Genomic DNA, 12,108 nt, shown 5'->3' with positions numbered 1-12,108 from the left:
AAACTACAAAATTCCTGGGGCTCATGCTCGATAGGAAACTTTGTTCATACTACCACGTGTCTTACCTTGCAGTTTACTTTATATGGTCCATCAATGTCCTACGTGTCCTCAATGGTACTTCCTGGGATGCAGATCAAGCCACCCTTCTCCACTTGTACCGGTCCCTTGTCTGTTCAAAACTAGACTATGGGTCTTTTGTTTATGCATCTGCCCATCCGTTCATATTATGCCATCTCAATACTATCCACCATTGTGGAATCCATTTGGCACTAGCACCTTTTACACTAGCCCAATTGAGTCTGTATGCAGAAGCTGCTGAAGTACATCTGTCCCACTGCCGAGACTTTCTCCTCAGTGGATATGCATGCCATTTGTCTGCCACAGGTGGCCACCCACCCTAAGCCTCCTTCTTTGATGACTCCTCTGATTGCCTGTATGGGTTGCATACCTCTTCTCTTTTACCTCATGGAGTTGCTTTTGGCTCTTGCTCTGGCAGCTTAACTTCACACCACCTACAACTTTGCTGGCAGGTGTGAACCCTTCACCACCTTGGTTTCATGCGGTGGCCCTTGTTCACCTTGGCCTTCATTTGCTTTCTAAAGACACCACTCCAACCTAGCTCTGTCACCTGCAGGTTCATGACCTTCGCATGGAACTTCACGATAGTACCTTTGTGAACACTGATGGCTCTCAGACTGACCGTGGTGTCGGGTGTGCCTTTGTCACTGGCGATGATGTTTTTCAGTGTTTGCTTCCAGATTATTACTCAGTATTTAAAGCAGAGCTCTTTGCCCTGTATCGGGCCATGCAGTACATCTGGCGGAACAAACTTTTCAATTGTGTCATCTGCTCAGACTCTCTCAGTACCCTTCAAAGCCTCTGTTTGCTGTACACACCATCCATCCTGTAGTGTAACACGTCCAGGAAAGCTGTCACTTTCTCACTCTTGTTGGAGCCACTGTATGTGTGTTTCTGGCCACATCAGTCTGACAGGAAACAAGGCCGCTGACACTGCTGCCAAGGCTGCAGTCCTTGTACCTCAGGGCACGTGTTCTTACATTCCCTCTGGTGATCTCTGTGTTGCTGTCTATCAGCAGCTGGTCTCACTTTAGCATCAGCACTGGTCCACCATTGATGGAAACAAGCTCCGGGTTATCAAGCCTCTCCCAGTGGCTTGGATGACCTCCTTTTGGCCCTCCACCACAAGGACATCATTTTAACTAGGTTGCGTATTGGGCACTCTTTTTTAGTCATCACCAAAGTGCTGCTCCCCCACCACACTGTGCACATTGCACTCAACTTTTGACTGTCTGCCATTTCCTGATGGAATGCCCTCTTTTTAACTGCTTATATTCCCATTTGTGTTTGCCATTTGAGTTGGGGCAGTTGCGAATGACATGTGGACTGTTGACCGTCGTGTACTTTTCATCTGTTGTAGCAGTATGGCAAAGACCATTTAACTTTTAGTTCTGCACCTCCGTTTCTCTATGGCCTATTTTATAGACCTTTTTTTATGTCCCTGTGTTTAGCTGTCTTCTCCTCTGTTGACTGGAATTGATGTGTAGTCGTTTTTAACTCCTCTCTTTGTCCTCATGTTCTACGGTTTGAAATAGGCACGTGTGATCCTAATTGTTTTTGTGCTGTAAAACAAAACAAACAAACAAACAGCACATCTGAGAAACTGAACTTTTTGTCTGGTAAATGCGTATTTCTCAAACTCTTGAACACTGGACGCAAAGCTTTCAGTTTTCCCCATGGCTCTTTGAGAGGATTAAAAGATCATCCCTATAGCAAAATATAAACAACAACCCATGGAGGGCCTATGCATAAAGCCTTGCCAAGTTTGCATGGCATTACACAAACCAAAAGGCGTAGTGTTGTGCTTGAAAAATCTGAATAGTAATGGCACTTTTATGTTTGTCTTTCTTAGCCACTGGAATCAGATAAAAAGCTGTGGCACAATTGACAACACTGAAGACACATACATCGGCCACATGCAGTCAGAATTTTTTTTTTCCCTCTCTCTCTCTCTCTCTCCCCCCCCCCCCCCCCCCCCCCCCCCCATGAGATCAAACCACTGAACTACCGGAAAGCATCATATTAAATTCTGACTCAGCCACATGCAGGTGAAATCTGGGCTTCACAGCAACAGGATAGCCAGGGGTAGTGGGAATGAAATGCTGGATTGATTGGCAGTGGTTACACGTACCCAAGACTGGGTCTGTAAGTGCTGGAAATTCCTGTAGCAGCCACAGGCCAAGGTCGTCATCCTCTGTTGGCTGGAGGAGAATTGATGGTGGTGAGACACAGATCTCATCCAGGAGCCGTACAGTGAAGTTCATGTAGCCAGGCCTGGGCCACATTTAGTTATTTGGAAAATGGTGGAGATCCACTGATGCAGCGAGGCATTATCCTCATGCAGCAACATAATGGCATTCAGTTCCTCCTTGTGGAGAGCTTAGATCTCTGAGATTTGTACTGTCATTAACTGACAACTCTCCTGTAATCTGGCCACAGCAGTGAAAACCTTTGTTGGATTCTAGTCTTGTAATGAATGCATGTGTGTTGCACATGGAAGTTGATGTGATAGCAAACATTGTTGGGCTGATGTAGCAGGCACAGTCAATACAGAAATATCCATGTGATGTAACCCACCATCATCACACAACATGCGAACTGGTGCAGTAGAGTGAACAGGAGAGTGTAGCTTTACAAATAGACACTGATTCACTGAATCAGGCAGTACTGAGAAATAATTAAGAAGTAAACACCCAAGACAGCACAGCCAACATCCACCACAGTGAAGGTACACATAGGGCAAATCAGCAGAAACTGTGTCTTTTGCATTGATTGTATGTGCGTCAACTGGTGGTGATGAGTGCACAGGCCTTCTGGCACTCATCTTTGGAGTTTGTGTAGGCACATGGCTTGGATTATCTGGTTGCAGCCTTACCAAAACATCAGTGAAACTGACACCATTTGCAGCCTTGATCTTTGCATATGGGTGCATGCATTGCCTCTTCCTGCTTCTGCAACCTAGCATTGAGGTGAGCTAACTCATTGACTAAGTTACTCATAGAAGGCTCCAGCATTGAATTTTGGGATGGTAGCATTGTAATCCACAATGCAGGGCCACCCAAAGCAACTGCCACTGCTATGTTTGGTTCAGGGCAACCCACCATAAACTCTGACACAATTGCTCTCACATTAAGGAATAGCAATAGCAGCAGCTTTGCATGCGAGTTTACCTATAGGCAGATCTGTGAAGACTGATAAAAGAGTTCAATTTTGCTGAGGTAAATGATGGAGCCAAAACAGTTTGAGGGATTGTTCTGACTGTAGGCCCTGTCCAGCCAGCACACACAGTGAACGGAGCACTTGGGAGTGGGTACCATTGGCACCCGCTTCACTATCAGTGATCTTATGCAAAAGTGATTCTGGCAACAGCACAAAATGCTGCAAAATTGTTTGCTTTAGAACTGTGAAAGACTGTTTAGAGAAATATGTCTGCTAGTTGTTCACTAACACTTAAGTCCAGTTGTGCAGTAGCTACATGAATTGTTCCATGTTCAACATAATACTGTGGAAACAAATATGTCTTCCACTTTTGTTAACCACAATTGAACATTTGTAGGCTAAAATGGGAGAATCTTGACATTCCTAATGCCCATGTGATTGCCATTGCTTGCAGTCACTGCAGGTGTTGCAGTAGAATCTTGCTGTTGAGTTTGAGGTTCTTCTTTTACAGAAATGGAATTGCTAGAAGCCATTGTGATCGGTTTGTAGCAATACACTTGTAGAAGATAATTGTCCAGTTTGATGTCAGCACTGTAGGAAACTGATTTCCTCTTCAGTAAAATGATGTACACTTGATTTGAATGTACTACACACTTTACTTTCAAAATTAATATACGTTAACTGAACACGTGTAAATTCTACAGTACAATACAAACATAGAACCAAATTTGACTAACAAAGAACAAGGGTACAAAAATAACATATACTTTTTTAAAAAATCCTTAAACTTTAATGCTCACTCAGTTTCAACTTGCGTCAGTCTTATTGTCTTGACGTTGCCGCAAGTGTGATATCTCATGTACAATGAAGAACGAGTACAGTGAATTGCAGTCTGCAGTACCTATTTGATTCTACTTTTCCTCAAAAGATAAAGCATAACCTACTTCTCACTTGGCCTCCTGCTGCGAAAAGGTATCTGTGCTCCAAATTGGTGTGAAGCATGTAATTCTGTAATTCACTACCTGAAAGTGGTGGTGTGAGCTAGTGAGCCATATGTTGGAATAAGAAATGAGTGTCTGAAGTAAAAAAGTGTTTTATTTCTATTTAATTTTCAACCACAGTCCTCAAAATGTCATCCTTTGTGGATGAAATAATAACCTCGTTTGTCTGGACTAACTTAGACCAGTGACATGGAGACAACAATGTTTTTATACATCGAGGACAGTGCAGTGAGGCAGAGTGGTGGTCCTCCCTAGATTTGATTACATATTGTTCACAAAGAGATGACTTGCAAACAACAATGACTGCACTCCCTGGTGCCCAGTAAGTAGAGACCCTACATAGTTTCACAGTTGAGGATGTGATTCATCCCATAACAAGTAAAGGGTCCCATGCTAACAGCAATAGAAAAGAAATAAGAACTGCACACTAACGATTCTGGAGGTTCTACGGCCTGTCTATTTGAACAACAGCACTAGAAGTCAGACTACAATCCAGTTAAGATTACCCTAGCTGCTACTGATGACAAGGCCAAATGACCTGTTTTTATGACATTGTGAGAACTTGTATGAAAAGGATATATTCACTTGCAAAAACTGTAAAGTTATGAGACGGAATTACTGGTCAGTTCTTAACTTCAAGATGCAAAAATTCATTTTGTTGATAGAAACATATAACAATACATGACACAACTGTAGCTTTTGGAACTATACTGGCCATCAGTTCTGTCCTGACCCTAGTGCGAAGTGCATTATACATGAAGAGTGGTCCCATTGATATGGTGTAGGCCTACCTTGTACAGCCTTGAATGGTACAGAAGAATCCTATTCTGTTATCTTTCAGTGCTACAAATATGTATTTCTCTGCAGGGGAAATTAGTCATTATGCACTAGGTTTGTTTTTTCCTGTTTTAAACATGTTGAACGTATATGATAAAACTCAACCAACATTAGATATTCTAATTGGCACTTTAGCATGAGTGTTTGGGAATGATATGTGACATTTATTCGTGCACTGTGAGAAACAGTTATCAATCAAGCTTAAAGTGTTCTTCCTTCTTCACTATTACCCTACCACACACTAACTCAAAATCTGTTATCCTTTAATAAGAAAAGATGTACTGCTACTGATAATTTTATACACTCTGCTTTAGTCTTTTTGGACAAAGGCTTTATGTATAACCTTCATAATCAGTTACAACATCCTTATTCCATTCTCCAATTATATAAATAACAACAACAATAATAAAATTCATTGCCATGTAGGACATTGATTTCCTCCCAGACGCTAGACAGAAGGCTAGACTGTACAGCATGTCTGGAATTTTGTGGACAGATGTTATAAGCAAAGTATGGACAGTGAGCTGTTGAATATAGTATCATTTTTACACAGAAATGTTTCATTCATTTTAACATACTATAGTGACTTAAAAGTGAAATATTCAATTAATTTTAATGGGAAATTGTTTCAGTCAATGTTTCGATTATATGTTTTTAGACTACGGAGAAGTCGCCGACAGGCTCTGTTCGATGCTGTAAGAGATGATATCCTAGGCTTCTCTACAGATTTAGGAGATGATTTTGTCACAAATGGTCTGCAGAGTATAGACATCAGGCCATTCATACCAACTGGAGAATATTCACCAGACTGTGATTCACCAGAAGACCGAGCTCCATGTGATCCAGCATACCCGTACCGCAGCATCACTGGCAGGTGCAACAATCTGCGCAACCCTAATCTCGGCAAGAGCACTAGCACATTTGCTCGCCTTTTACCTGCAGCCTATGAGAATGGTATGTAGCTTGCATTTGATTTTTAAATTTATTCACTTAACATTTAAGAGAATAGATATATGTTCCTTTTTGTCATAAGAAGACAGTAACAGTACATATAAACATTATTCATAGTTACAGCTTGTCCTCTCAATTTATTTTAATGCATACTATTACTATACACACTCCTTTGAAGTGCAGCGTGTCTGCGAAGTCTCTCTGAGGCTCTAAGCTTTGCATGTGTCACCTTGTGAGATGCGTAAGGTTGGCAACACATTTATGCCGCTGTATTAGCTAGGGCCTGGGACTCACTCTTAGTGGCTGTAGTTATGTTGGAAGATGGGGTTCAGCATTATTACAATTGAAACAATGAAATTGATTAATTGTATTAATTACAATTAAAGACACTATGCTCAGCAATGTAGGAACACGCGAGGCAATACTGACCCTACGACTTTTCATAGAAGGTAGGTTAAGGAAAGGCAAACCTATGTTTGTAGTATTTGTAGACTTAGAGAAAGCTTTTGACAATGTTAACTGGAATGCTCTCTTTCAAATTCTAAAGGTGACAGGGTAAAATACAGGGAGAAAATCCCAGAACCTTCATTATTAATGTACAATATTATGCATGTGTGTACGTATGTATGGCTACCGTACTTTTCAAAGTATGCCCATATCAAACAGTTTATTACTTTCCTATCACTTATATATCATGCTCTTGTTATCATAGGCTCTAGGAACTGGTAAGTGGTCTATAGTGAATCTGAGCAGACTGATTGAATCAGTAAGCTTTTCATCCTTTTTTTACTTTTTCACTTAGTGAAGTGGAAATAATATCACTTAGCATGAATAGTAAACAGGCAATCTGGTTAACATACTTATGAACAGATTTTATTGTATTCTCGTATGCATATAAAATACTCTCCATTAATTCAGGATGCTCATTGGAACAAGATATATTGTCAGTACCTTTCTTCTCCTTTACTGACAATCAGAACACTTTTCACCATAGAAGTAGTTAAGTCCGCCATGTTTTGCATACTGTTACTCCCTATTGTCTTATGGTGTTACCTTTTGAGGCAGTGCAGCTGAAGTAAATACTGTATTTATTCATAAAAAAGCAGAGTGAATATCATGTGAAGTAGGTAACCAAATATCTCACAAAGACCTCTGGAAATTCCTTGCAATTTTTACTCATATCTCAGTACAGTTACTCTTAATAGTATTTGTTGCTAATAATATAAATCAGTTTGTTGAACTATGATTCATTCAACCAAAATATCATACCTAACACAATTTTCATTCAAACACTACTTTCCTTTCTAAGACTCAGAGTGAGGTATTTTATTCTGCTGAAACACTTGTGTCATCAATAAAGCAAAAAATCAGAATCCCTGGGAATTCAGGAGAATATTAAAACATATTGTGATAGCTACACCTTCTGCAATTGTGTGATAATCTAGATTCTAGGGCAGAATACTAATGTTGGCTGCATGACTGACAGCAATAAAATTATGTTGCAGAATTGCTGAATATACTACCATTTGGAAATATGAGGTGTGATCAAAAAGCAACAGGAATTTTTTAATTTCGTGGGATTTATACGCCCAAGTTTCAATTTTTTTGTCTTGTTTGTACACATGTACCTGATACACGTATCTATTTTCAGCTGTTTTGAATATTTAGTTTATTGTTGATAATCGAAAAGGCTATGTTTGGAGCATTCATAATTTTTACTTATTGAAAAGACAGATCAAAGAATTTCCATTAAATTTTGCTTGAAAATGGAATAAAGTGCAGCTCCATATTCAAAATGTTGACTGTGACTTTTGAGCACTCTGCTATGAGTCAGACAAGAATTTCTGAGTGCTATAAAAATATCAAAGAGGGTCGAGTAGATGTTGAAGATGACAACAGCCCTGGACACCCTGGCACATCAGTTACTGACAACAATGTGGAAGAAATAAAGAAAATTGTTCTGGAAGGTCACCAAATCACCATCAGAGAGGTTACTGATGATATTAGCATGGCCTTTGGCTCATGAAAAGCAATGTCTTTGGATTTTTTGCCATGAAATTTGTAGCAGCAAAGTTTATTTTGGGCCACAAAATGTGTAGCAACGAAGTTTTTCTGAAATTGTTGAACTTAGGCCCAGTCATCCCAATAGATAGAGTCAAGACTGATAAAATTTTGATAAGTTTGTTCAGATGTGAAGGTTTTTCTCACTATTTTCTTAGATTACAATGAGATAGTGCATCAGGAGTTCCTGCCTTATAGGCATTTGGCCAATAAGGAATTCTACCTTCTAGTTAAGAGCCGTTTGCATGAAGCAGTCCATAGAAAACAACCAGAATTGTGGCAAAACTGCTTGTGGAAATTGCATCATCATAATACTCCTGCTCGCACCTCAATCCTTGTTCATGATTTTTTTTTGGCAAAAAAATATAACTGTTGTGTTGCCTCAGCAACCACATTTGCTGAAACTGACCTGCTATTTTCTACTCTCAAAGCTAAAGAGAACCAGGAAAGGATAATGTTTGGCCACCATTGATAAGAGAAAAACAGAATTGCTGAAGGAGCTGAACACCACAAAGAAAAGTGAGTTCCAGAAGTGTTTTTAAAATTGGAATAAATGCTGGCACCGATATATTATATCTCAGGGGAATTACTTTAGATGGGATGAAGTTATGCTGATGAATAAATAAAGATTATTTTAAAAAAATGAAAATTCATGTTACTTTTTGATCACACATCATATTAGTCCCAAAAGCTAGGATAGTTTCTTGTATTTATTAGTAGTACTAAGAATTTTTCCCCCTGAAGGTAAGTAATAGCCACCAATTTTGTCTCATAATTTTATAGTCCTCTTAGTAAATTTGGTAGTTTCTCTTAGTACATTTGGTAGTTTCAGCTCTCTGAGACTGGAGATGTGTGTGTAAATTGCACTTGTGTGTGTGTGTGTGTGTGTGTGTGTGTGTGTGTGTGTGTGTGTGTGTGTGTGTGCGTGCGTGCGTGCGTGCGTGCGTGCATGCGTGTGTGTGTGTGTGTGTGTGTCGTAAATTGCGCTTGCGTATGTGTGCGTGTGTGCGTGTGTGTGTGTGTGTGTGTGTGTGTGTCTACTTCTGACAAAGGCCTTAATGGCTGAAAGCTCTGATTGTGTGAATCTTTTTATTGTGCCTATCATGGCTCAGCATCTCCGCTATATGGTGAGTAGCAACTGTCCTTCTCTCATATTGTTCTTAGTAAATTTTCCTTTTCATATAATTCGCTAGTAGCAATGCATATTGTAGACAAAACTATATTGTTGCAAATTTAGATACTGTTATTCTTTGATAAATTTAAACAAGGACTGTGGTTAATATTTTAATTTGGTGGAGCCCTGGTAATTTAACCATGTTAAATGTAGCCTTTTGTTATCGGGATTGCTTGATCTTTACCTTATTGACAAGTCTATGTTATAAGCTTATGGGATTTTTATTTTTCTAAAAGTATTTCTTAAACAACTCATCACAGTAGCTTCCTACTATGGTACCGACAATTAAGTATTTAACTTTGTGATTCTCTAACATCCTCACTCTTTGGCTAAAAAATCATAGATTATGTTATTGCATTGTTTCACTGCACCACTGTACTGTATGACTGGATAGTTTTGTTGCTGGAACAAATGTCCAAAATCCATTTACATGTTTTGTGGGATATTTTGAAGAGTTATTTTGTGATAACTAGGTGAGGTAGGCACTTAAATAATTCATCTACTTTTCTGTTTCTTTTAGCATTAATTTGAATGTACATGTCTTTTGTATGTTTGAACAGTGGCAGTAGTTAATTAATGTCTACTTTTATTGCATGTTTGTTTTTATATTATGTTTCCTTCAGACTGAAGAAAATTCTTTGATTATGGCTCTTGACCGACTGTCACAGTGTCTGGTGACAAAGGTCATTACAAGCTAATGAAGAAGCTATATTGGTATGGGATGCAAAGGAAATGCTACTCCATAGTAAAATTGTACATTACAAATGGAAAACAATGTACGGAAGTCAGACATACTGATGAGAAGATATAATCAGTTACAGATTTGAGCTACAAATGGTCAAACAAGGTTTCATGCTCAGGGCAATACTAATTATTCTCTTTGTAAATGATTTCACAGGCAGTATAAATCAGCAACTTACAATTTATACTGATGACAGTGAAATTAACTGTGCAGCTCACATGAAGGAAGAGCTTGAAAAGGAAGTAATCCTGAATGCTGAAAATGGAAATAGTATCTACTACAAAATAATCGTATCATAAATCAGTGTAAAACAGTGTATGCAGAATTTCAAACCAAACAGAGGGAAATGTATAATGTAAATACTAAACTAAATAGAGAAGCATTTAAAGAACTAAGAAGCACAAATTTTTAGTATTGCATGAAATGGAAGAGGGGGTGGGGGGGCAGCACTAAACACCCCATGTAAAAATTAGGTGCACAGACCAGACCAAGATCTGCAAAACAGCATATGGATGAGAGATTTCTCAGGATTATGTACTATTACTACAGTGGCAGTGAAAACAAGTAACAGTTACCTCCTTTATAAAGGTATACATGACCATACAACAATAGAAAAGAAACATTATTACTTAAGACACCAAAAACTCAAACTGACAGTGATTGCTCTAGGTGGAGCAGGGAAAAGGTTTCTTAATAAGCTATCTAGATCTATTAAGAAAATAAAAGGAACTAAAATATTTAATAATTGCTTAAAATATATCTCAGAGGGAAATGTGTATACAGTAGAGTGACTATTTAAAATCTAACTAAACTTCGGGTGTTACATTATAACAGGAAATTTGTAATATATATATATATATATATATATATAAAGACCTTTTATGTGCTTGTAAAACTTTATCCTATTTTTATTGTACATTATTTTACATTCACTGAAATTAAGCCTTGATGTAATATAAAATGGTTAATGCAAGCTGTCTGCTTATAAAACAGTGTGACACATCCTACAGTCTCAGCTGAAAACTGTCAGCTAGAGTCCCAGGAAAAGAATATATAAATAAGCAAGCGTTTTCTAAATGACATAACAGTTGATACTGTTCGGTGAGGTTTCTAGATGTGAATTGCTGTCCTTGGTTTATTTCTCTATTTGCCATCTCTGATACATGAATTTTTTTCAGTTGCATTTTGAAACATCATGTACTGAGAAGTCATCTTTCAATGCCTACTGTATCATTCTTTAATGTTCAGGATTGGTTAGTGGAAGAATAACAGTCTGGTGCATCCACAGTAAAATATAATAATTATCATTAACTGTAATGTGAAATACTTATGCATATCACTGAATGAGATTGTTTAACAGCAATAGCGAGACCACGGCTGAGCTCGGTGTCAGGAGGTCCATTGCCTTCTCCACGCCTCATATCCACTACAATTCATGCTGATATCAGCAATCTACATAATCGGTACAGCCTAATGTTGATGCAGTTTGCACAGTTCCTTGACCATGATCTTACATTCACTCCAGTTCACAGAGGTATGTAACTTTGTTAAAAGAATTTATAGTCTAGGTAATGATAAAATCAATCAATGGCTTCTTGTTGCACAATCAATGGCTTCTCGTTGCACAATCAATGAAGTTTTGCATGTTTATACTAAAGATGTATGTGCCTTAGGCCATGATTTTCATCTGTGCAATGTGACAAGTATCCATGGTTCATTTTACCTAAATAATAGTTATAGTAAACAGCATGTCTTGAGTGATTACCTACACTGCTTTTAAAAGTATTACAGAATAATACTAGAAACTGAGGAATCTGATGCACCTATTCAGGAAGTGAGGAGATTAACCAGACATGAATCAAATCTTCACATTAAAATTGAACAAAGCTCTGGGCCCCTATGGAATCCCTGTCTGATTCTATACTGAATTTGCAGCTGAGTTAGCCTCTCTTCTAATGTATTGTAGATCTCTTGAGCAAAAGCTGTATCCAGTTCTTGGAAAAAGGCACAGGTCACTCTCATCCACAAGAAGGGTAGTAGAAGTGATCCACAAAATTACTGTCCAATATCCTTGAAATTGATTTGTTGTAGAATCTTAGAACATA

The 12,108-nt window shown here is 38.5% G+C and overlaps 1 protein-coding gene across 2 annotated transcripts in view; it reads left to right on the top strand.

Moving 5' to 3' along the window:
• LOC126334760 (uncharacterized) overlaps positions 1-12,108 on the top strand; it is a 367,149-nt gene that overhangs the window by 291,094 nt on the left and 63,947 nt on the right. For both annotated transcript variants that reach the window (XM_049997335.1, XM_049997333.1), the window contains exons 16-17: positions 5,734-6,029; positions 11,364-11,537. In XM_049997335.1, coding sequence (XP_049853292.1) covers positions 5,734-6,029; positions 11,364-11,537 — 470 coding nt within the window. The remainder of the gene's footprint in view (positions 1-5,733; positions 6,030-11,363; positions 11,538-12,108) is intronic.

This window comes from Schistocerca gregaria, chromosome 2 (assembly GCF_023897955.1).
Source record: "Schistocerca gregaria isolate iqSchGreg1 chromosome 2, iqSchGreg1.2, whole genome shotgun sequence".
Lineage (NCBI taxonomy): Eukaryota > Metazoa > Arthropoda > Insecta > Orthoptera > Acrididae > Schistocerca > Schistocerca gregaria.
Note: the sequence above shows the minus strand (reverse complement) of the source record. Positions and strands in the feature narration are given on the sequence as shown.